At 51.6% G+C, this 26,206-nt stretch overlaps 1 protein-coding gene across 1 annotated transcript in view; it reads left to right on the top strand.

Annotated features, from left to right (window-relative positions):
* Positions 1 to 26,206, top strand: part of LOC147119485 (uncharacterized) — a 146,583-nt gene that overhangs the window by 83,941 nt on the left and 36,436 nt on the right. The window contains 4 exon segments of the mRNA XM_085984102.1: positions 6,926 to 7,051; positions 11,691 to 12,123; positions 12,126 to 12,999; positions 13,935 to 13,941. Coding sequence (XP_085840228.1) covers positions 6,926 to 7,051; positions 11,691 to 12,123; positions 12,126 to 12,999; positions 13,935 to 13,941 — 1,440 coding nt within the window.

Genomic DNA, 26,206 nt, shown 5'->3' with positions numbered 1-26,206 from the left:
TTGTCTGATCCGCAGGGCAGCGAGTTTCTCCAGTCCCTTGTTCAGGGCCCGGGCCCAGGGGAGGCTGTGGGCCTTTATTCCCCTTATTGGACACAAGGCTCTTTGTCTCACAACACACTGGCTCAGATTTTATTAGAGACTTTTTAAATTCATGAATAAAAGCAGATAAACCTCGTGCTTCTGTAGAACAAACTTTTTAATATTTGGGAGTAAAAGTACAAGTTTGTTTCCCTCTGGGGAATTTATTATTAGTTTCAGGAAACAACAACAACCAGTTGTATTTATAAAGCGCCTTTAATGTAGTAAAACGTCCCAAGGCTCTTCACAGGAGCGTTATAAAACAAAATTTGACACCGAGCTACATAAGGAGATATTCGGGCAGATGACCAAAAGGTTGGTCAAAGAAGTAGGTTTTAAGGAGAATCTTAAAGAAGGAGAGAGAGATAGAGAGATGGAGAGGTTTAGGGAAGGAATTCCAGAGCTTAGGGCCCAGGCAGCTGAAGGCACGGCCACCAATGGTGGAGCGATTAAAATCGGGGATGCTCAAGAGGCCGGAATTAGAGGAGCGCAAATATCTCAGAAGGTTGTAGGGGCTGAAAGAGATTACAGAGATAGGGAGGGGCGAGGCCACGGAGGGATTTGAAAACAAGGATGAGAATTTTAAGGATGAGACACTTGAAGAAAAGCAGGGAGTGGGGGAGGGTCAAGCCCTTATGGGACAGGGTCGCTAATTCTGTTCTGTGACAGTTACTGGGACAGACTGTATCTCCCCCTCTCCTCCACACAGGGATTTGTGGTCGTTAAAGGGACAGCGATTCTCCTTGTTCCACGAGATTGTAATTAAAGGGACACTACTCTGAGATGGCTGCGAACTTTTAGTGCCGCCAGCCTTTCTAAAACATCTTCCTTTCTTTGAAGATCTGCGTGAACTCGCTGGTGACTCAGCAGGTTGGATGAACTCTGAAACCTCTTTGCACAGTCAGAACATTTAAAGGGTCTCTCATCGGTTCTGGGGCAGGAGGGATCTGGTTAACAGTGATCACAATATCATTGGGTTTAAAGTAGTTATGGAAAGGGACAAAGAAAAATCAACGGTGAAAATACCCAGCTGGAAGAGAACTAATTTCAGTGATGTGAGAAGGGATCGAGCACAGGTGGACTGGAAACAAAGATTGTCCAGGAAAACAGTGAATGACCAATGGCAGGCCTTCAGGGCTGAGATAGTTCGGGTACAAACCAAACATATTCCCATAAGGAGGAAAGATGGAGCGTCCAAAGCTCGAGCTCCGGATGACAAAGGATATAGAGGTTAAAATAAAACAGAAAAAAAAGGTTTACGACAAATGTCAGGTACAGAATACAGTCAAAAACCAGGCAGAATACAGAGAGAGGGGAAATGTAACAGGATATAAGAAGGGCAAAGAGAAAATATGAGAAAAGATTAGCGGGTAACATAAAAGGGAACCTAAAAATCTTCTATAAACATATGAAAAGTAAAAGGATAGTTAAAGGAATGGTGGGGCCGATTAGGGACCAAATAGGAGCTCATCATACGGAGGCAGAGGGCGTGGCTGAGGTACTGAATGAGTACTTAGCATCTGTCTTCACAAAAGAAGAGGATGAAGTTAATGTCGCAGTAGAGGAGGGGGGAGTAGAGAAATTGGATAAAAATAGATAGAAAGGAGGTGCGAAATAGGTTGTCATCACTCAAAGTTAACAAGTCACCCGGTCCAGATGCGATGCATCCTAGATTGCTGAGGGAAGCTAGGGTGGAGATAGCAGAAGCTCTGACCACAATCTTTCAATCTCCCTCAGATATATGGGAGTGGTGCCAGAAGACTGGAGGATTGTAAATGTTACACCCTGTTTAAAAAAGGGGAGAGGGATAAACCTGGTAACTACAGGCCAATCAGTCTAATGTCAGTGGTCGGTGTAGGACTAGAGACCATTGTCAAGGACAAAATTAATTCTCACTTGAAGAAGCATGGGTTAATAAGGGGCAGCCAGTATGGATTTGTTAAAGGTAAATCGTGTCCGACTAACCTGATTGAGTTCTTTGATGAAGGAACAGAGGGTTGATGAAGGTAGTGCAGTAGATGTTGTTTATAAGGACTTTCAAAAGGCATTTGATAAAGTACTACATAAGAGACTTACTTGGAAAATAGAAGCACAGGGAATTAAAGGGCTGATGGTAATTTGGGTATAATTGGCTAAGGGAGAGGAGGCAGTGAGTAGTGCTGAGGGATGTTTTTCTGACTGGAGGGAAGTATGCAGTGCGTTGCACTAAAGCTTTACAAATCACTAGTTAGGAACATAGGAACAGGAGGAAGCCATTCAGCCCCTCGAGCCTGTTCCGCCATTCAATGAGATCATGGCTGATCTGCGACCTAACTCCATACACCTGCCTTTGGCCCATATCCCTTAATACCTTTGGGTAACAAAAACCTATCAATCTCAGATTTAAAATTAACAATTGATCTCGCATCAATGACCGTTTGCGGAAGAGAGTTCCAAACTTCTACCACCCTTTGTGTGTAGAAGTGTTTCCTAATTTCACTCCTGAAAGGTCTGGCTCTAATTTTTAGACTATGCCCCCAGTCCTAGAATCCCCAACCAGCGGAAATAGTTTCTCTCTATCTACCCTATCTGTTCCCCTTAATATCCTGAAAACTTCGATCAGATGACCCCTTAACCTGCTAAATTCCAGGGAATACAACCCTAATTTGTGTAATTTCTCCTCGTAACTTAACCCTTGAAGTCCGGGTATCATTCTGGTAAACCTACGCTGCACTCCCTCCAAGGCCAATATATCCTTCCTAAGGTGTGGTGCCCAGAACTGCTCACAGTACTCCAGGTGTGGTCTAACCAGGGTTTTGTACAGCTGCAGGGTTTTGGCCTCAGCTGGGGTATTGTGTACAGTTCTGGGCACCACACTTTAGGAAGGATGTCAAGGCCTTGGAGAGGGTGCAGAGGAGGTTGACCAGGATGGTACCAGGGATGAGGGACTTCAGTTATGTGGAGAGATTGGAGAAGCTGGGATTGTTCCCCTTACAGCAGAGAAGGTTAAGAGGAGACCTAATAGAGGTGTTCAAAATGATGAGGGGTTTTGATCGAGCAAGTAGGGAGAAACTGTTCACTCTGGCAAGTGGGTCGGTAACCAAAGGTCACAGATTTAAAATAGTTGCTAAAAGAACTAGAGGGAAATGAGGAGAATTGTTTTCACACAGAGGGTTGTTAAGATCTGGAACGCACCATCTGAAAGGATGCTGGAATCAGGTTCCACAGGAACTTTCAAACGGTAATTGGACATGTACTCGAAGAGGACTAGTTTGCAGAGTTCTGGGGATAAAGCTGGGGTTTGGGACTAAATTGCACAGCTCTTTCAAAGAGCCAGCACAGACACGATGGGCCGAATCACCTCCTTCTGTGCTGTTAGATTCTATGATCAGTGTGAAGACTCTGGTGTCTCTTAAGGTTCTTAGAGCTTTTAAAGCTCTTCCCACAGTCAGAACATCGAAAGGGTCTCTCGTCAGTGTGAACAAGCTGGTGTGACAGGAGGGTGGATGACTCAGTGAATCCCTTCCCACACACGGAGCAGGTGAACGGCCTCTCACCAGTGTGGAGGAGCCGATGTCTCTTCAGCTCCCCGGAGCTTTTAAATCTCTTCCCACAGTCAGAACATTTAAAGGGGTTCTCTCCAGTGTGAACTCGCTGATGTGCCAGCAGGTTGGAGGACCGAGCAAATCCCTTCCCACACACGGAGCAGGTGAACGGTCTCTCCCCAGTGTGTAGGTGTTGGTGTCTCTTCAGCTCCCGGGAGCTTTTAAAGCTCTTCCCACAGTCAGAACATTTAAAGGGTCTCTCGTCAGTGTGAACAAGCTGGTGTGTCTGCAGGGTGGATGATTCAGTGAATCCCTTCCCACACACGGAGCAGATGAATATCCTCTCCCCAGTGTGGAGCCGCTGGTGTCTCTGCAGGTTGGATGACTGAGTGAATCCCTTCCCACACACGAAGCAGGTGAACGGTCTCTCTCCAGTGTGAACTCGCTGGTGTTGCTTGAGCTCCCGGGGGATTTTAAAGCTCTTTCCACACTCAGAACATTTAAAGGGTCTCTCATCAGTGTGAACTCGCTGGTGGCCCTTCAGTTCCCCGGGGCTTTTAAAGCTCTTCCCACAGTGGGAACATTTAAACGGTCTCTCATCAGTGTGAACAAGCTGGTGTGTCAGCAGGGTGGATGACTGCAAGAATCCCTTCCCGCACACGGAGCAGGTGAATGGCCTCTCTGCAGTGTGAACAAGCTGGTGTCCCTTCAGATCCCCGGAGCTTTTAAAGCTCTTACCACAGTCAGGACAGTTAAACGGCCTCTCATCAGTGTGAGCTCGCTGGTGTCCCTTCAGATCCCCGGAGCTTTTAAAGCTCTTCCCACAATCAGGACACGTAAACGGCCTCTCATCAGTGTGAACAAGCTGGTGTCGCACCAGATCGGCGGAGCTTTTAAAGCTCTTCCCACAGTCAGAACATGTAAATGGTCTCTCATCAGTGTGAACAAGCTGGTGTCGCTTCAGATCCTGGGGGCTTTTAAAGTTCTTCCCACAGTCAGAACACTGAAATGGTCGCTCGTCAGTGTGAACTCGCTGGTGTGTTTGCAGGTGGGATGAACAAACAAATCCCTTTCCACACACGGAGCAGGTGAACGGACTGTCCCTGGTGCGACTGTGCCGTTGAACTTCTATTGCAGACGGGGAACTGAATCCCTTCCCGCCGTCCCCACCTTTACCCGGTTTCTCCCCGGTGTGACAGTGCATGTGTCTCACCAGGTCAGGCGATCGGCTGAATCCGCGTCCACACACTGGACACATGTGCGGTTTGTCATCGCTGCGATCGGTGCTTTCTCCTTCCATGTGCAAAGGCCGATGATATTCAGGTCCTGATGAATCGAGCGACTCTGTCAGATCTTGATGTGATGTTTGGTCTGAGCTTCCCGCCTGTAACTGCTCCATTTCTATAACCCTGTAAATCGAGTTCAGAAAAGGATCAGAGGCAAACTGTTGTTTAATTTTCCCCTTTCTGAACCTAGGTGCAGTGAAGCTGATTTTCAGGCCCTGGCTGCTGCACAGGTCAGTTGAAAGGATCAGCAGTAATGGCGGCTGTAATACCCACAAGCCCCTGCGCTCCAGAAAGCGCTCTGTTGACTCTGAGTCCCGCGCATGTGCTCATGGCCCCCGCGCTCTCCCTCCTGCTCCACAATCACCCAGCCCGATCGGTCCACAACGCGCTTGCTCAGCGCACAAAACCCTGTTGGAACATCGGGCGCGCATGCGGAGCCGCAACATCTGGTACGCGTGCGCGGCTCAGGTGGGGGCGAGTCGGTGTTTCGCCTCAGCCGCCAGGGAGGTGCCCATGCGCAGGACGACCCAACATTCTTCCTGTCAGCAATCACTCCCTCGTTTCTTTAATAAAAACAGAAAATGCTGGAAATACTCAGCAGGTCAGGCAGCATCTGTGGAGACAGAAACAGAGTTAACGTTTCACGTCAATGACCCTTCGTCAGAACTGCTTGTTCTTTAGTGTCAGCTGTGGCTCAGTTGGTAGCACTCTCGTCTCTGAGTCAGAAAGTTGTGGGTTCAAGTCCCAGCCCAGAGACTTGAGCACCAAAATCCAGGCTGGCACTGCAGTGCAGTGCTGAGGGAGTGCGGCACTGTCGGAGGTGCCGTCTTTCGGATGAGATGTTAAACTGAGGCCCTGTCTGCTCTCTCAGGTGGTTATAAAAGATCCCATGGCACTATTTCGAGAAAGAAAGACTTGCATTTATATGGTGCTTTCATGACCATAGGAGCAGGATAATAATAATAATAATCAACTTTATTGTCATTGTTAGTGCACAAGTGCAGTACAACGAAATGTAGGCTTGCGGCTCCCGAGAGTGTACATTAAGATTAAGACATTTAAACATTCAACATTCATTTGGCTTGTAATACATTAACATAAACATAATAAAGTGCATTGGCAATAAAGTAGGCCATTCAATGCGATCATGGCTGATCATCCAAATTCAGTACCCTGTCCCTGCTTTCTCCCCATATCCCTTGACCCCTTTAGCCTTAAGAAATATATCCAACTCTTTCTTGAATATATTTAATGAACTGACCTCCACCGCCCTCTGTGACAGAGAATTCCACAGGTTCACCACTCTCTGGGTGAAGAAATTCCTCATTTCAGTCCTAAATGGCTTACCCCTTATCCTTAGACTATGACCCCTGGTTCTGGACTCCCCGGCCATCAGAAACATCCTTCCTGCATCTAGTCTGTCCAGACCTGACAGAATTTTATAGGTTTCGATGAGATCCCCTCTCAATCTTCTAAACTCCAGTGAGTATAAGCCCAATCGACACAATCTCTCCTCATACGTCATTCCTGCCATCCCAGGTATCAGCCTGGTGAATCTTCGCTGCACTCCCTCCCACCAGGTGTCTTGAAGTGCTTTACAGCCAATGAAGTACTACAATGATGTAGTCACTGTTGTAATGTGGGAAAGAGCAGGGGAGTTATCCCCGGTGTCCTAGCCAATGTGTATCCCTCAATTAACATAACAAAAAGATAGATTATCTGGTCATTATCACATTTCTGTTTGTGGGAGCTTGCTGTGCGCTAATTGACTGCCGTGTTTCCTACATTACAACAGTGACTACACTTCAAAAAGTACTTAATTAGCTGTAAAGCACTTTGGGACGTCCAGTGGTGGTGAAAGGCGCTATATAAATGCAAGTCTTTCTTTCTTCACCGGTCTCACCAGTGACCTCTTCTGGCTGATGGTTGATTGACAGTCAAGAGCCCGCGCATGCGCAGGCGGGACGACGGATTGTGCCGACTCCGGCACAGCGACCCCTCCCGGTCACCAAGGGTAATAACCGCGCATGCCCAGAGGACACCAACCCCCCTCCACCATTCGGAGCTGTGCCTGCGCACTCGGATCCTGCCGATCGGAGTCGGTGCGGGGCATTCCGGGGAAAGGCCTTGGTGTCGGTTACAGAGTCGCGATCGGTGACGCAAGTGAGTTTTCTCCGCTCCGATTGGGTGGAGAATCGCGCGGGGTGGGGGGAGGGGTGGATCGGGAGAGAATAAAGAGAAATAGAAAAACCTGAGAGTCCGCGAGGCACCGGACCGAGCGGCTTCAGTTGGACTGAGCACGTGATCTACTCGGGGACACGTGACCCGGGCCCGCGGCCTGATTGACGGGAGCTTCCGACCAATAGGGAGCGAGCAGGGCGGGTCTGGAGGAGCGAGCCGGCGGCGGGTCCTCCAACCAATCGGGGAGCCCGAGGGGCGGGACTAGCGCCGGCTGATTGTCTGATCCGCAGGGCAGCGAGTTTCTCCAGTCCCTTGTTCAGGGCCCGGGGCCAGGGGAGGCTGTGGGCCTTTATTCCCCTTATTGGACACAAGGCTCTTTGTCTCACAACACACTGGCTCAGGTTTTAATAGAGACTTTTTAAATTCATGAATAAAAGCAGATAAACCCCGTGCTTCTGTGGCACAAAATATTTAATATTTCATAGAATCATAGAATGGTTACAGCACAGAAGGAGGCCATTCGGCCCGTCGAGCCCATGCCGGCTCTCTGCAAGACCACTTTAACTAGTCCCACTCCCCCGCCCTTTCCCCGTAACCCTGCACATTTCTTTACTTCAGGTACTTATCCAATTCCCTTTTGAAAGCCGTGATTGAATCTGCCTCCACCACCCTTTCAGGCAGTGCATTCCAGATTCTAACCACTCGCTACTTTAAAAAGTTTTTCCTCATGTCGTCTTTGGTTCTTCTGTCAATCACCTTAAATCGGTGTCCTCTGGTTCTCGACCCTTCCGCCAATGGGAACAGTTTCTCTCTACTCTGTCCAGACCCCTCATGATTTTGAATACCTCTATCAAATCTCCTCCCAACCTTCTCTGCTCTAAGGAGAACAACCCCAGCTTCTCCAGTCTATCCACGTAACTGAAGTCCCTCATCCCTGGAACCATTCTTGTAAATCTATTCTTCACCATCTCTAAGGGCTTCACATCCTTCGTAAAGTGCGGTGCCCAGAATTGGACACAATACTCCAGTTGAGGCCGAACCAATGTTTTATAAAGGCTCATCATAACTTCCTTGCTTTTGGAGTCTGCCTCTATTTATAAAGCCCAGGCTCCTGCATACTTTTTTAACCGCTTTCTCAACCTGCCCTGCCACCTTCAACGATTTGTGTACCCATACCCCCAGGTCTCACTTTAGAATTGTACCCTTTAGTTTATATTGCCTCTCCTCGTTCTTCCTACCAAAATGTATCACTTTGCACTTCTCTGCGTTAAATTTCATCTGCCATGTGTCCACCCATTCCACCAGCCTGTCTATGTCTTCTTGAAGTCTATCACTATTCTCCTCACTGTTCACTATACTTCCAAGTTTTGTGTCAGCTGAAAATTTTGAAATTCTGCCCTGTACACATAGAAACATAGAAGATAGGAGCAGGAGTAGGCCATTCGGCCCCTCGAGCCTGCTCCGCCATTCAATGAGATCATGGCTAATCATCCAAATTCAAAACCCTGTCCCTGCCTTCTCCCCATATCCCTTGATCCCTTTAGCCTTAAGAAATATATCCAACTCTTTCTTGAATATATTTAATGAACTGGCCTCCACCGCCCACAGGTTCACCACTCTCTGGGTGAAGAAATCCCTCCTCATTTCAGTCCTAAATGGCTTACCCCTTATCCTTAGACTATGACCCCTGGTTCTGGACTCCCCGGCCATCAGAAACATCCTTCCTGCATCTAGTCTGTCCAGGCCTGACAGAATTTTATAGGTTTCGATGAGATCCCCTCTCAATCTTCTAAACTCCAGTGAGTATAAGCCCAATCGACACAATCTCTCCTCATACGTCATTCCTGCCATCCCAGGTATCAGTCTGGTGAATCTTCGCTGCACTCCTTCCATGGCAAGAACGTCCTTCCTCAGGTAAGGCGACCAAAACTGCACACAACACTCAAGGTGTGGTCTCACCAAGGCCCTGTACAACCGCAGCAAGACATCCTTGTTCTTGTACTCGAACCCTCTTGCTACGAAGGCCAACATACCATTTGCCTTCTTAACCGCCTGCTGCACCTGCATGCTTACCTTCAGCGACTGGTGTACAAGAACACCCAGGTCTCTTTGCACTTCCCCTTCTCCCAATCTATTACCATTCAAATAATAATCTGCCTTCCTGTTTTTGCCACCAAAGTGGATAACCTCACATTTATCCACATTATAGTGCATTTGCCATGTTTCTGCCCAATCACCCAACCTGTCCAAATCATGCTGGAGTTTCACGACATCCTCCTCACAGCATACCCTCCCACCCAGCTTTGTGTCGTCTGCAAATTTGGAGATATTACATCCAATTCCCTCGTCCAGATCATTAATATATATTGTGAACAGCTGGGGTCCTAGGACCGATCCTTGCGGTACCCCATTAGTCACTGCCTGCCACTCGGAAAAAGACCCGTTTATTCCAACTCTTTGCTTTCTGTCCGCCTACCAGTTCTCTATCCAAGTCAATACCTTGCCCCAATCCCATGTGCCTTAATTTTGCACGCTAATCTCTTATGCGGGACCTTATCGAAAGCCTTCTGAAAGTCCAAATACACCACATCCACTGGTTCTCCCTTATCTATTTTACCAGTTACATCCTCAAAAAATTCCAGTAGATTAGTCAAGCATGATTTACCTTTTGTAAATCCATGTTGACTTTGTCCGATCCAGTCACTGCTTTCCAAGTGCTCTGCTATTACATCTTTTATAATGAACTCTAGCATTTTCCCCACTACCGATGTCAAGCTTACCGGTCTATAATTCCCCGCCTTTTCTCTACCACCTTTTTTGAATAGTGGGGTAACATTAGCTACCCGCCAATCCATGGGTACCGTTCCAGAGTCTATCAAGTTCTGGAAGATGACCAGCAATGCATCTACTATTTCTAGGGCCACTTCCTTAAGTACCCTGGGATGTAGATTATCAGGCCCTGGGGATTTATCGGCCTTCAGTCCCATTAATTTTCCTAACACCATTTCCCTACAAATACTGATTTCTTTCAGTTCCACCCTTTCATCAGACCCTATGTTCCCCGGCATCTCTGGGAGGTTATTTGTGTCCTCCTTTGTGAAGACAGAACCAAAATATGTATTTAGTTGGTCTGCCATTTCTTTGTTCCCCATTATAAATTCCCCCGATTCTGACTGCAAGGGACCTACGCTTGACTTCACCAATCTTTTTCTCTTCACATATCTATAAAAGCTTTTACAGTCAGTTTTTATGTTCTCTGCAAGCTTACTCTCATATTCTATTTTCCCTTTCTTAATTAATCCCTTTGTCCTCCTTTGCTGAATCCTAAACTGCTCCCAATCCTCAGGATTATTGCTTTTTCTGGCCAATTTATATGTCCTCTCCTTGGACCTTATGCTATCCCTAATTTCCCTTGTTAGCCACGGTTGGGTCACCGTTTTTGTTTTATTTTTATGCCAAACTGGGATGAACAAATTCTGTAGTTCATCCATTCGGTCTTTGAATGTTTGCCATTGCCTATCCGCCGTCAACCCTTTGAGTGCCATTCCCCAATCAATCCTACCCAACTTGCTCCTCAGACCACCATAGTTTCCTTTATTTAAATTGAGGACCCTAGTCTCCGAGTCAACTACTTCATTGTCCATCTTAATGAAGAATTCGATCATATTATGATCGCTCCGACCCAAGGGGCCTCTTACAACAAGATTGCTAATTAATCCTTTCTCGTTACATAATACCCAGTCTAAGATGGCCTGATCTCTGGTTGGTCCCTCGACATATTGGTCCAGAAAACCATCCCGTAAACACTCCAGGAATTCCTCCTCCACAGATGGAGGAGAAGCTGCTGGGTTTAACCCCCAGTACTTCTGAGCCCAGGAGGACCCAACAATTTCCAATGTGGGACTGTCAAGGGAGGTGGATTCTGGGGGAGATTAGGTTGCTAAGCAGACACTGTCCCTACAATGTAAAAGAGTATTGTTTTAGGAACAAAAATTTCTGTAGAGGCTGTTAATCCAATTTACATCTACAGATTTGTTTTAATTCATTCTTGGGATGTGGGCATCGCTAGCAAGCGCAGCAAATATGGCCAATCCCCAGTTGCCCATTGAGAAGGTGGTGGTGAGTCGCCTTCTTGAACTGCTGCAGTCCGTGTGGTGAAGGTACTCCCAAAATGTTGTTAGGTAAGGAGTTCCAGGATTTGGACCCAGCAACAATGAATATGTCTAAGTCAGGATGGTGTGTGACTTGGAGGGGAACATGCAACAGCTGCCCTTGTCCTTCTAGGTGGTGGAGGTTGCGTGTTTTGGAGGTTCTGTCAAAGTTCTGGTCGAGTTGCAGATGTATAAAGTTCCTTTCCTTCGACCGCTCCCCATCCCACTCCCACCTCTCTTCTCCCATAGAGGCCAGAGTCGTATGTAGGCCCAGACCAGGTGGCGGATTCCCTTCCCTGAAGGACATCAGTGAATCAGTTGGGATTTTATGACAATCCGGCAGCTTTCATGGTCACTTTTTCTGGTGCCGGCCCCACAAATGACCAGATTCATTGAGCTTAATTTCACAACCTGCCTTTGTTTTCTTGTGGGTTCTCTCTCACGCTCCCTGTTTTAAATTAATTTTACAGGCTATTAGAAGGGGAGGATTTACAGACGGTAAGCTCAAACCAAACATCACGTCAAGATCTGACAGAGTCACTCGACTCATCGGATCTGAATATCACCGGCCTCTGAACATGGAAGCAAAAAGCACCGTTCACAGCGGGGAGAAACCGTACACGTGTTCTGTGTGTGGACGAGGCTTCAGCCAATCCTCTGGCCTATCGACACACAAGCGCAGTCACACCGGGGAGAGGCCATTCACCTGCTCCGTGTGTGGGAAGGGATTCACTCAGTCATCCACCCTGCTGAATCATCAGCGTGCTCACACTGACGAGAGACCTTTTAAATGCCCGGACTGTGGAAAGTGCTATAAAAGTTCCGGGGAACTGACATTCCATCAACGTGTTCACACTGACGAGAGACCGTTCAGGTGCTCTCACTGTGGGACTGGGTTCAGCGATCATCTGAACTCACTGTCCACCAGCGCACTCACACTGGAGAGAGGCCGTTCACCTGCTCTGTGTGTGGGAAGGAATTCACTCAGTTATCCAACCTGCTGACTCACCAGCGAGTTCACACTGGGGAGAAGCCATTCACCTGCTCTGAGTGTGGGAAGGGATTCACTCGTTCATCCAACCTGCTGACACACCAACTTGTTCACACTGACAAGAGACCTTTTAAATGTTCTGACTGTGAGAAGAGATTTAAAAGCAAAACGCATCTGCTGAGACACCAGAGAGTTCACACTGGGGAGAGGCCGTTCACCTGCCCTGAGTGTGGGAAGCGATTCACTCAGTCATCCACCCTGCTGAATCATCAGCGCGCTCACTCTGATGAGAGACCTTTTAAATGCCCGGACTGTGGGAAGTGCTACAAAAGTTCCGGGGAACTGATGTGCCATCAACGTGTTCACACTGACGAGAGACCGTTCAGGTGCTCTCACTGCGGGACTGGGTTCAGGCAGTCATCTGAACTCACTGTCCACCAGCACACTCACACTGGAGAGAGACCGTTCACCTGCTCCGTGTGTGGGAAGGGATTCACTCAGTCATCCACCCTGCTGGCACACCAGCACATTCACACTGGAGAGAGACCGTTCACCTGCTCCGTGTGTGGGAAGGGATTCACTCAGTCATCCACCCTGCTGAGACACCAGCGAGTTCACACTGGGGAGAGGCCGTTCACCTGCTCCGTGTGTGGGAAGGGATTCACTCGTTCATCCAACCTGCTGACACACCAGCGCATTCACACTGGGGAAAGGCCATTCACCTGCTCCGTGTGTGGGAAGGGATTCGCTCAGTCATCCAACCTGCTGACACACCAGCGAGTTCACAAGTGACTGCAGGGGTTGGATTCTGCTGTTATTGCTGCTGTTAATCACATCCAGGACTGAACCATGTTCATTCCGACAGTTGGGGTTTGTTTCTGCTGATGTTAATAACTCCTGTAACTGGGCTGGAGTTTAATATTCTGGATAGATGTCAAATAAACCAGCTTTGTGTGAAACACATTGTTGTAGATTTTTGTCTTTCCCGTCTGAGTGTTTAGCATCACCTGGCTTGGAGCTCAGAAAGGACAATCTGGGGGAGGATCGTACGGCGGGAACAGAACTCCAGCCTGGACACAGTCCTTCAGGGCCACACTGAGAGGGGCAAACGGCACTTTAGTCTTTCTCGTCTCTCTTCACTGATGGCAAAGTTGCCATGTGAGCTAATCTCGAGGCGTGTGAGAAATGTGTCCCAGCCGCTCTCTGCCATAGTTCAGAGCTCCTAGGCACGGAACAGAAGGCTCCTTTAGGAATGTATCCCAGTGCTTTTTTTTTAGTGGCCTTATTAACCTGTGTCGCTACTTTTAGTGATTTGTGTATCTGTATCCCTGGATCCCTCTGCTCCTCCAGCCCATTTAGACTCTTAGAGGGAAAAATTCGGTGGCGCCCACTTTGGGTCGCTAACGTCACTGGGGCTAATTAGTTAGTGCCCCTGCACATTAAATTCAGCGGTAGCGCCCCAAGCAGGAGGCGGGGTGCTACTGGAAGCGCTCCCCTCCCTCTTGAGGCGCTACCAGTGAATTTCACGGCGCTTCGTGTAACAGCACCATGCCTGTCGGCACATAGCACCGCATCATAGCAGACCTCCCTCCCTGATTAAAGGGGAGGGGCCTAGCAATGCGCACACCGGGGCCCTGCTGGACCACCGGGGAGCGGGGTGTCGGATCAAGAGGAGCGCCGGGCTGAGCGATCGCGGCCGGCACCCGGAAGAAGAAAGGGGAAGGGGGCAGGTGCTGGCAGTCGGCCAAAATAAAAAGTTGCCGCCCGACACCTGCCCTTTAAGTGGCGTCGCTGCGGCTGCAGGAACGACCCCTGACCCTGTCGGACATATCGTCCGGCGATAGGTCAGAGGTCGCAAGCCAAGGTTGCAGCCGGGGTGCTGCGCATGGCGATGACATCATTGGCAGCGGTGCAGTGCCGTGGGGAGCTACCGGCTACCGCCGCCGCTAACCTCCCGCTGAATATCGCGGGAGGCACAAAGCAACCCAATTTCTCCCCCTTGTTATCCAAGTAGTGTGTGGCCTCCTTATTCTTCCGACCAAAACACACCACCTCACCCTGATCTATAGTGAAATTCATTTGCCAATTACACGCCCATTCTGAAATTTATTAATGTCTTCTTGCATTTTGTCTTCATCAGTATTAACTCTACCTCCCAATTTGGTGTTATCGACAAAGTTTGAAATTGTACTTCTGATTCACGAGTCCAGATCGTTTCTGTAAATGGTAAACAACAGTGATCCCAGCACCGATCCCTGTGGAACACCACTTCCCACCTTTTGCCAGTCTGAGTAGCTACTCCCAACCCCTACTCTCTGTTTCCTGTTTTGTAACCAGCTTGCTATCCAAAAACAGTTTGTAAGATCTACAAGATGATCAAGGTCAGGCCATGTGGAGTGAAGGGCCAGGCAGCAGAATGGATGGAAAGATGGCTACAAAACAGAAATCAGAGGGTTGGAGTTAAAGGAAGTTTGTTGCGATCTTTCCATCCATTCTGCTACTTGGCCCTTGACTCCACACGGCCTGACCGTGGTCATCTTGTAGACCGTACATACTGCAGACACAGTGCACCAGTGGTGGAGGGGGTGGATACTGAGTCCTGTTGCAGGGGCGTCCCTGACAGGGTTACAGACCCTTCAGCCACTGGAGAGACATGAAGAGCTGAGCTCGGCAGCATTAGTCCTGTTTTGCATCCTTTGGAGACCAGGTGTACGAGCAGAGTGAGTGCAGCCTTCACAGCAACCGTAATAAAATTGTTACAGTTGTGAAGGAACTTTGTGTCAATGCACTGGACCACAAACAAAGTATGTGTGTCAATTATTGTCTGACTGCAATAATGTTACCTTTATATAGCACCTTTAAAACATAAGTTGTTGTTTGGTCTGAGTTTGCAGTGTGTAAATGCTGCCCTTCTCACAGCCTGTAAAAGGAGTTTACAAAAGCCATCACTGTGAGTCCAGGATAGAAATTGACAAGATTCTCTCCTCCTGGTTCCTGACCAAGGGGGCTGCACATGTGCCCTGCTGCACCCTGAGCCTCTCAAGATGGCGGCCGTTACCCCGGACCTGTCACCGGGAGAAAGCCCCGCAGCTGCCGCCCCGCTCGGGGAAAACGCCCGGCCCGGAGGCTCTGGTTCGGGGCCTGAGGCCCACCCCGGATGCTTGTGAAGCGGATAATGTTGAGTGTTTTACAAATCAAATCAAATCAAATCAACTTTTATTGTCATTGTTAGTGCACAAGTGCAGTACAACGAAATGTAGGCTTGCGGCTCCCGAGAGTGTACAATTTGGATTAGGACACTTAAACATTTCAACATACATTTGTACATATATATTAGCACAAATATGACCATAATAAAGTGCATCGGCAGATGTGCAGGCTTTAGTGTTTATTTGTGGAGTTCAGTAGGATGACAGCCCTGGGAAAGAAGCTGTTCCTAAATCTGGTCGTACGGGTGCGAATGCATCTGTAGCGTCTTCCAGATGGTAGGAGGGCGAACAGACTGTGGCTGGGGTGGGTAGGGTCTTTGATGATGGACCGTGCCCTCCGTAGACAGCGTTTCTGATATATATGTTCTATGGTCGGTAGCCGGGTGCCGGTAATGCGTTGGGCAGTTTTGACTACCCGCTGCAGGGCTTTCTGGTCATGGGAGCTACAGCTGCCATACCATACTGTGATACAGTTCGTCAGGATGCTCTCTATAGTGCAGCGGTAGAAGTTAGAGAGGATCGGGGGTGACAGATTACATCCCTTCAGCCTCCTCAAGAAATATAGGCGCTGCTGGGCCTTCTTCACCAGAGAGGAGGTTTTGAGGGACCAGGAGAGGTCTTCCGTGATGTGGACTCCGAGGAACTTAAAGCTGGCCACCCTTTCCACCGCCGCCCCATTGATGTGGATGGGGGTGTGACTTCCGCCTTTGGACTTCCTGAAGTCCACGATTATTTCCTTTGTTTTCTTGGTGTTAAGGGCCAGGTTGTTGTCGGCGCACCACTTCACGAGATGCTGGACCTCCTCCCTGTAGGCTGACTCATCGTTGTTGGTGATCTGGCCTACTACCGTGGTGTCATCTGCAAACTTGATGATGGTGTTGGAACCATTAACAGCCACACAGTCATGGGTGAAGAGGGAGTAGAGGAGGGGGCTCAGCACACATCCTTGTGGGGCCCCCGTGTTCAGGGTCAGGGGGGGGGGAGGTGTGGTTACCTAATTTGACAGACTGGGGCCTGGGGCCACACTTGGGGTGTGTGCAGCCTGCATCCCCCCAGGGTTTATTAACCCGCTCCCTGAGCCCGGGTGTGAGCGGCCCGCGTCCCCCTGGGGTTCATGAACCCGCTCCCTGAACCCGGGTGTGAGCGGCCCGCGTCCCCCCGGGGTTCATGAACCCGCTCCCTGAGCTCGGGGTGTGAGCGGCCCGCGTCCCCCCGGGGTTCATGAACCCGCTCCCTGAGCTCGGGGTGTGAGCGGCCCGCGTCCCCCCGGGGTTCATGAACCCGCTCCCTGAGCTCGGGGTGTGAGCGGCCCGCGTCCCCCCGGGGTTCATGAACCCGCTCCCTGAGCTCGGGGTGTGAGCGGCCCGCGTCCCCCCGGGGTTCATGAACCCGCTCCCTGAGCTCGGGGTGTGAGCGGCCCGCGTCCCCCCGGGGTTCATGAACCCGCTCCCTGAGCTCGGGGTGTGAGCGTCCCGCGTCCCCCTGGGGTTCATGAACCCGCTCCCTGAGCTCGGGGTGTGAGCAGCCCGCCTCCCCCCGGGGTTCATGAACCCGCTCCCTGACCTCTCACCTGATGAGTCAGCGGCTGCTGCCAATATCCGCGCATGCTCAGCTCACACTGCCTGGGTGATTGACGGAAGCTCTGGACCAATAGGAGGGGCGAGGCGGGGCTGGAGGACCGAGCGGGCGGCGGGTCCTCCAACCAATCGGAGTGGGTGAGGGGCGGGGCTTGCGGCACAGTGGGCGGGGCTGAATCCGAGGCTCCCTCATTGGCTGAAACTCTGCATCATTTTCAAACCTGATTTCTCTCAAACTCCCGGAGAAAACGGGACCTTTCTGTTGTGGCTTTAAACAGATGAAATCCTGTTGCAATAGCAAAATACTGCGGATGTTAGAAATCTGAAATAACAACAGAAAATGCTGGAAATACTCAGCAGGCCAGGCAGCATCCGTGGAGAGAGAAACAGAGTTAACGTTTCAGGTCTGGAACCCTGTGGTGTGGAGCAATCATTGCAACATTTGGTAGTGAAATGGATTCATTCAGGAGAGACAGCAGGGATTATTTCAGGAAATAACACAGTGTAGTGAGAAAGGAAGTGCAGTGGATGTTGTGGAGATGGATTGTCAAAGGTGCTTGATACGAGTGGGGAAGGGTCCGGCTCTTCAAGGGACAGTGCGCCCTCTGTGACTGTGCGGCCACCAGTTAAAGGAAGGGACACGGATTCTTCTCCTGATAACCTCCAGCTTTACGCCCACTGATACTGTGCCTGTCGAACAGATCGTGGATTCACTTCCTGGCCCATACTCTCTCCGAACCCGGACATTGATGCTCCAAGCTGACTCCCCAAAAGAAAGACTTGCATTTATATCGAGCCTTTCACGACCTCAGGACATCCCAAGGCACTTTACAGGCAATGAAGTACTTTTGAGGTCTAGTCACTGTAGTAATGTAGGAAACACAGCAGCTAATTTATGCACAGCAAGCTCCCACAAACAGCAGCATGATAATGACCAGATAATTTGTTTTTGTTCCACCTCGTCTGCAACTCAACTTCTTCCCTCCACAGGACCTGAGACTTCAACTTTGTCCGTTGAGATTGTCTCCTCCGTCAGCCTTTTACGGCCAGGCTACATTCCAACAGTGATTGCAGTTCAAAACCACTTCATTGGCTTGACAGAGGCCCTGCTCTTCTAAACTCTGCCACGCCTGTGTAACCTGAATTTCCCTGTGTCCATTCACGTGCGCATTTTAGCCGCCGACCCGGACCCAAGTCCATTACTTCTATCTCCCCGTTTCTTTCTCTTCTCTTTACCCCTCTGGCTATTCTCTCCTGTCTCCTCCCCTTACTGCCACTCAGTCATCCCATCTTTCATTTCTCCCTTCTCAGGTAATTTTCCCACAGCAATACCCTGCTTCAATCCATCGCTACCCCACGACCTTCCTGCTGCTGTCCCAGCCTTCAGCCCCCTGGATAAACCCACAGCTTCCCGCTGTGCCTCTCGGCATTCTCGGAAGGGTCCATTGCAGCACTCAATGCTGCCTCTTAACAAGCAGAAACCCCATCTGCCCTGTCCTATTCTCCCGCCGACCTTCCCGCCCAGCGCACCTGCTGGGGGGCTAGTCTCGCCATCCCCCTTCCTGCCTTCCTCACTCCGCCCACAACCATCATCACCCCCTTCAGATTTTCAGAAGGCCTTCGATAAGGTCCCACACAAGAGGTTGGTGAACAAAATTAGGGCACATGGAATTGGAGATAATATACTAGCATGAATTGAGAATTGGTTAACAGACAGGAAACAAAGAGTAGGGATAAACGGGTCTTTTTCAGGATGGCAGGCTGTGACAGTGGGGTACCGCAAGGATCGGTGCTTGGGCCCCAGCTATTCACAATCTATATCAATGATTTGGATGAGGGGACTAAATGTAACATTTCCAAATTTGCTGATGATACAAAGCTAGGTGGCAGTGTCAGTTGCGAAGAGGATGTGAAGAGGCTTCAAGGGGATCTCGACAGGCTCAGTGAGTGGGCGAGAACATGGCAGATGGAATATAATGTGGATAAATGTGAAGTTATCCACTTTGGTAGAAAAAACAGAAAGGCAGAGTATTTCCTAAATGGTGAAAGATTGGGGAATGCAAATGCTCAAAGGGACCTGGGTGTCCTTGTACATGAGTCACTGAAAGTGAATGTGCAGGTGCAGAAAGCCATTAGGAAGGCAAATGGTATGCTGGCCTTCATTACAAGAGGATTTGAGAACAGGAGTAAAGAAGTCTTACTCCAATTATATAGGGCCCTGGTGAGACCACACCTGGAGTACTGTGTACAGTTTTGGTCTCCTTACCTAAGGAAGGATATACTTGCCATAGAGGGAGTGCAACAAAGGTTCACGAGATTGATTCCTGGGATGGCAGGACTGTCGTATGAGAAGAGATTGAGTAAATAAGGCCTGTAATCTCTTGAATTCAGAAGAATGAGGGGATTGACGTAAGAAAACTACTAAGCACTTGGTTTAAGCGTTAAACAAAGCTTTAATGAACTGTTTTACAACATGGAGGTCTAGTTGTGTCCTTCACTAGTTCCTGTTAAGAATGTCCTGCGCAAGCTGGGCCCATGCCCGAGTATTTATACTCTCCCTGGACAGCGCCACCCGCAGGTCGCTCAGTATTATTTCAGAAGTCTTTCTTTCATGAATGACTGATTTATGTCAGGGATCTCATTGAAGCATACAAAATCATTACAGGGCTTGATCGGGTGGATGCTGGGAGAATGTGTCCCTTGGCTGGGGAGTCTAGAACCAGGGGCCACAGCCTCAGGATAAAGGGTCGGCCATTCAGGACTGAGATGAGAAGAAATTTCTTCACACAGAGGGTGGTGAATCTTTGGAATTCTCTACCCCAGAGGGCTGTGGAGGCTCAGTCATTGGGTATATTCAAAACAGAAGTTGATAGATTTCTGACTAGTGAGGGCATCAAGGGATATGGCAATAGGGCCGGTGAATGGAGTTGAGGTAGAAGATCATCCATGATCTCATTGAATGGCAGAGCAGGCTCTGAGGGCCAAATGGCCGACTCCTGCTCCTATTTCTTATGCTCTCCATATTTCCCTCCAAGATTCCCATTCACAAGTGTAAAAGGCCCTTGCCCTCCACGGCCTCATTGAGGATAATTGCATTGATATCATGGCATTAACGAAAACCTGGCTCATGAGTGACAACACGTTGCCCCCTCACTGAAGCCTCAATGCCTGGCTGTACATTCCATCAACTGCCCTGGAGAACTGGGTCACCCAGCGTGCCCTGCATGCTTCAAATAAGGCTCCGTAGGACATGGGCCTTGGATTCAGGACAGATGTTTATTAATTCACGATGACTATTGACAACGCAGTCGCCCCGCAGGGTCACTGCCGTCACAGTGAATAATGACAACACGGTCGACCTCCTCGCCACCATGGGGGCCTTGGCCCACTTTAATTTTAAATCTTTGATTGGCTTTATTATTAATGCAGTGTCGAAACAGCCTGTGATGTCCCTGTGGGTGCAGTATGTTCAGTGTCTGACCCTGAGCTGTCCCAGGGAGGGGGCAGTGTGTGATGTCTCTGTGGGTCCAGTATGTTCAGTGTCTGACACTGAGCTGTCCCAGGGAGGGGGCAGTGTGTGATGTCCCTGTGGGTGCAGTATGTTCAGTGTCTGACCCTGAGCTGTCCCAGGGAGGGGGCAGTGTGTGATGTCCCTGTGGGTGCAGTATGTTCACTGTCTGACCCTGAGCTGTCCCAGGGAGGGGGCAGTGTGTGATGTCCCTGTGGGTGCAGTATGTTCAGTGTCTGACCCTGAGCTGTCCCAGGGAGGGGGCAGTGTGTGATGTCTCTGTGGGTGCAGTATGTTCAGTGTCTGACATTGAGCTGTCCCAGGGAGGGGGCAGTGTGTGATGTCCCTGTGGGTGCAGTGTGTTCAGTGTCTGACCCTGAGCTGTCCCAGGGAGGGGGCAGTGTGTGATGTCCCTGTGGGTGCAGTATGTTCAGTGTCTGACCCTGAACTGTCCCGGGGAGGGGGCAGTGTGTGATGTCCCTGTCGGTGCAGTATGTTCAGTGTCTGACCCTGAGCTGTCCCAGGGAGGGGGCAGTGTGTGATGTCCCTGTGGGTGCAGTATGTTCAGTGTCTGACCCTGAGCTGTCCCAGGGAGGGGGCAGTGTGTGATGTCCCTGTGGGTGCAGTATGTTCAGTGTCTGACCCTGAGCTGTCCCAGGGAGGGGGCAGTGTGTGATGTCCTGTGGGTGCAGTATGTTCAGTGTCTGACCCTGAGCTGTCCCAGGGAGGGGGCAGTGTGTGATGTCCCTGTGGGTGCAGTATGTTCAGTGACTGACCCTGAGCTGTCCCAGGGAGGGGGCAGTGTGTGATGTCCCTGTGGGTGCAGTATGTTCAGTGTCTGACCCTGAGCTGTCCCAGGGAGGGGGCAGTGTGTGATGTCTCTGTGGGTGCAGTATGTTCAGTGTCTGACCCTGAGCTGTCCCAGGGAGGGGGCAGTGTGTGATGTACCTGTGGGTGCAGTATGTTCAGTGTCTGACCCTGAGCTGTCCCAGGGAGGGGGCAGTGTGTGATGTCCCTGTGGGTGCAGTATGTTCAGTGTCTGACCCTGAGCTGTCCCAGGGAGGGGGCAGTGTGTGATGTCTCTGTGGGTGCAGTATGTTCAGTGTCTGACCCTGAGCTGTCCCAGGGAGGGGGCAGTGTGTGATGTCCCTGTGGGTGCAGTATGTTCAGTGTCTGACCCTGAGCTGTCCCAGGGAGGGGGCAGTGTGTGATGTCTCTGTGGGTGCAGTATGTTCAGTGTCTGACCCTGAGCTGTCCCAGGCAGGGGGCAGTGTGTGATGTCCCTGTGGGTGCAGTATGTTCAATGTCTGACCCTGAGCTGTCCCAGGGAGGGGGCAGTGTGTGATGTCACTGTGGGTGCAGTATGTTCAGTGTCTGACCCTGAGCTGTCCCAGGGAGGGGGCAGTGTGTGATGTCCCTGTGGGTGCAGTATGTTCAGTGTCTGACCCTGAGCTGTCCCAGGGAGGGGGCAGTGTGTGATGTCTCTGTGGGTGCAGTATGTTCAGTGTCTGATCCTGAGCTGTCCCAGGGAGGGGGCAGTGTGTGATGTCCCTGTGGGTGCAGTATGTTCAGTGTCTGACCCTGAGCTGTCCCAGGGAGGGGGCAGTGTGTGATGTCCCTGTGGGTGCAGTGTGTTCAGTGTGTGACCCTGAGCTGTCCCAGGGAGGGGGCAGTGTGTGATGTCCCTGTGGGTGCAGTATGTTCAGTGTCTGACCCTGAGCTGTCCCAGGGAGGGGGCAGTGTGTGATGTCCCTGTGGGTGCAGTATGTTCAGTGTCTGACCCTGAGCTGTCCCAGGGAGGGGGCAGTGTGTGATGTCCCTGTGGGTGCAGTGTGTTCAGTGTCTGACCCTGAGCTGTCCCAGGGAGGGGGCAGTGTGTGATGTCCCTGTGGGTGCAGTATGTTCAGTGTCTGACCCTGAGCTGTCCCAGGGAGGGGGCAGTGTGTGATGTCCCTGTGGGTGCAGTGTGTTCAGTGTCTGACCCTGAGCTGTCCCAGGGAGGGGGCAGTGTGTGATGTCCCTGTGGGTGCAGTATGTTCAGTGTCTGACCCTGAGCTGTCCCAGGGAGGGGGCAGTGTATGATGTCCCTGTGGGTGCAGTATGTTCAGTGTCTGACCCTGAGCTGTCCCAGGGAGGGGGCAGAGTGCGATGTCCCTGTGGGTGTAGTATGTTCAGTGTCTGACCCTGAGCTGCCCCAGGGAGGGGGCAGTGTGTGATGTCCCTGTGGGTGCAGTATGTTCAGTGTCTGACCCTGAGCTGCCCCAGGGAGGGGGCAGTGTGTGATGTCCCTGTGGGTGCAGTATGTTCAGTGTCTGACCCTGAGCTGTCCCAGGGAGGGGGCAGTGTGTGATGTCCCTGTGGGTGCAGTATGTTCAGTGTCTGACCCTGAGCTGTCCCAGGGAGGGGGCAATGTGTGATGTCCCTGTGGGTGCAGTATGTTCAGTGTCTGACCCTGAGCTGTCCCAGGGAGGGGGCAATGTGTGATGTCCCTGTGGGTGCAGTATGTTCAGTGTCTGACCCTGAGCTGTCCCAGGGAGGGGGCAGTGTGTGATGTCCCTGTGGGTGCAGTATGTTCAGTGTCTGACCCTGAGCTGTCCCAGGGAGGGGGCAGTGTGTGATGTCCCTGTGGGTGCAGTATGTTCAGTGTCTGACCCTGAGCTGTCCCAGGGAGGGGGCAGTGTGTGATGTCCCTGTGGGTGCAGTATGTTCAGTGTCTGACCCTGAGCTGTCCCAGGGAGGGGGCAGTGTGTGATGTCGCTGTGGGTGCAGTGTGTTCAGTGTCTGACCCTGAGCTGTCCCAGGGAGGGGGCAGTGTGTGATGTCCCTGTGGGTGCAGTATGTTCAGTGTCTGACCCTGAGCTGTCCCAGGGAGGGGGCAGTGTGTGATGTCCCTGTGGGTGCAGTATGTTCAGTGTCTGACCCTGAGCTGTCCCAGGGAGGGGGCAGTGTGTGATGTCCCTGTGGGTGCAGTAGGTTCAGTGTCTGACCCTGAGCTGTCCAGGGAGGGGGCAGTGTGTGATGTCCCTGTGGGTGCAGTATGTTCAGTGTCTGACCCTGAGCTGTCCCAGGGAGGGGGCAGTGTGTGATGTCCCTGTGGGTGCAGTATGTTCAGTGTCTGACCCTGAGCTGTCCCAGGGAGGGGGCAGTGTGTGATGTCCCTGTGGGTGCAGTGTGTTCAGTGTCTGACCCTGAGCTGTCCCAGGGAGGGGGCAGTGTGTGATGTCCCTGTGGGTGCAGTATGTTCAGTGTCTGACCCTGAGCTGTCCCAGGGAGGGGGCAGTGTGTGATGTCCCTGTGGGTGCTGTGTGTTCAGTGTCTGACCCTGAGCTGTCCCAGGGAGGGGGCAGTGTGTGATGTCCCTGTGGGTGCAGTATGTTCAGTGTCTGACCCTGAGCTGTCCCAGGGAGGGGGGCAGTGTGTGATGTCCCTGTGGGTGCAGTATGTTCAGTGTCTGACCCTGAGCTGTCCCAGGGAGGGGGCAGTGTGTGATGTCCCTGTGGGTGCAGTGTGTTCAGTGTCTGACCCTGAGCTGTCCCAGGGAGGGGGCAGTGTGTGATGTCCCTGTGGGTGCAGTATGATCAGTGTCTGACCCTGAGCTGTCCCAGGGAGGGGGCAGTGTGTGATGTCTCTGTGGGTGCAGTATGTTCAGTGTCTGACCCTGAGCTGTCCCAGGGAGGGGGCAGTGTGTGATGTCCCTGTGGGTGCAGTATGTTCAGTGTCTGACCCTGAGCTGTCCCAGGGAGGGGGCAGTGTGTGATGTCCCTGTGGGTGCAGTATGTTCAGTGTCTGACCCTGAGCTGTCCCAGGGAGGGGGCAGTGTGTGATGTCCCTGTGGGTGCAGTATGTTCAGTGTCTGACCCTGAGCTGTCCCAGGGAGGGGGCAGTGTGTGATGTCCCTGTGGGTGCAGTATGTTCAGTGTCTGACCCTGAGCTGTCCCAGGGAGGGGGCAGTGTGTGATGTCCCTGTGGGTGCAGTATGTTCAGTGTCTGACCCTGAGCTGTCCCAGGGAGGGGGCAGTGTGTGATGTCCCTGTGGGTGCAGTATGTTCAGTGTCTGACCCTGAGCTGTCCCAGGGAGGGGGCAGTGTGTGATGTCCCTGTGGGTGCAGTATGTTCAGTGTCTGACCCTGAGCTGTCCCAGGGACGGGGGCAGTGTGTGATGTCCCTGTGGGTGCAGTATGTTCAGTGTCTGACCCTGAGCTGTCCCAGGGAGGGGGCAGTGTGTGATGTCCCTGTGGGTGCAGTATGTTCAGTGTCTGACCCTGAGCTGTCCCAGGGAGGGGGCAGTGTGTGATGTCCCTGTGGGTGCAGTATGTTCAGTGTCTGACCCTGAGCTGTCCCAGGGAGCTCGGGGGCAGTGTGTGATGTCCCTGTGGGTGCAGTATGTTCAGTGTCTGACCCTGAGCTGTCCCAGGGAGGGGGCAGTGTGTGATGTCCCTGTGGGTGCAGTATGTTCAGTGTCTGACCCTGAGCTGTCCCAGGGAGGGGGCAGTGTGTGATGTCCCTGTGGGTGCAGTATGTTCAGTGTCTGACCCTGAGCTGTCCCAGGGAGGGGGCAGTGTGTGATGTCCCTGTGGGTGCAGTATGTTCAGTGTCTGACCCTGAGCTGTCCCAGGGAGGGGGCAGTGTGTGATGTCCCTGTGGGTGCAGTATGTTCAGTGTCTGACCCTGAGCTGTCCCAGGGAGGGGGCAGTGTGTGATGTCCCTGTGGGTGCAGTATGTTCAGTGTCTGACCCTGAGCTGTCCCAGGGAGGGGGCAGTGTGTGATGTCCCTGTGGGTGCAGTATGTTCAGTGTCTGACCCTGAGCTGTCCCAGGGAGGGGGCAGTGTGTGATGTCCCTGTGGGTGCAGTATGTTCAGTGTCTGACCCTGAGCTGTCCCAGGGAGGGGGCAGTGTGTGATGTCCCTGTGGGTGCAGTATGTTCAGTGTCTGACCCTGAGCTGTCCAGGGAGGGGCAGTGTGTGATGTCCCTGTGGGTGCAGTATGTTCAGTGTCTGACCCTGAGCTGTCCCAGGGAGGGGGCAGTGTGTGATGTCCCTGTGGGTGCAGTATGTTCAGTGTCTGACCCTGAGCTGTCCCAGGGAGGGGGCAGTGTGTGATGTCCCTGTGGGTGCAGTATGTTCAGTGTCTGACCCTGAGCTGTCCCAGGGCGGGGCAGTGTGTGATGTCCCTGTGGGTGCAGTATGTTCAGTGTCTGACCCTGAGCTGTCCCAGGGAGGGGGCAGTGTGTGATGTCCTGTGGGTGCAGTATGTTCAGTGTCTGACCCTGAGCTGTCCCAGGGAGGGGGCAGTGTGTGATGTCCCTGTGGGTGCAGTATGTTCAGTGTCTGACCCTGAGCTGTCCCAGGGAGGGGGCAGTGTGTGATGTCCCTGTGGGTGCAGTATGTTCAGTGTCTGACCCTGAGCTGTCCCAGGGAGGGGGCAGTGTGTGATGTCCCTGTGGGTGCAGTATGTTCAGTGTCTGACACCCTGAGCTGTCCCAGGGAGGGGGCAGTGTGGTGATGTCCCTGTGAGTGCAGTATGTTCAGCGGCTGACCCTGCGCTGTCCCAGTGAGGGGGCAGTGTGTGATGTCCCTGTGGGTGCAGTATGTTCAGTGTCTGACCCTGAGCTGTCCCAGGGAGGGGACAGTGTGTGATGTCCCTGTGGGTGCAAGTATGTTCAGTGTTTGTCCCTTGAGCATGCCCCAGGGCGATGGGCAG

Source organism: Somniosus microcephalus, chromosome 4 (assembly GCF_052327205.1).
Source record: "Somniosus microcephalus isolate GS21.2 chromosome 4, FLI_Smic_1.0, whole genome shotgun sequence".
In the NCBI taxonomy this organism is placed as follows: Eukaryota; Metazoa; Chordata; class Chondrichthyes; order Squaliformes; family Somniosidae; genus Somniosus; species Somniosus microcephalus.
The sequence above is the reverse complement of the archived record's forward strand: the minus strand, read 5'-3'. Positions and strand labels throughout refer to the sequence as shown.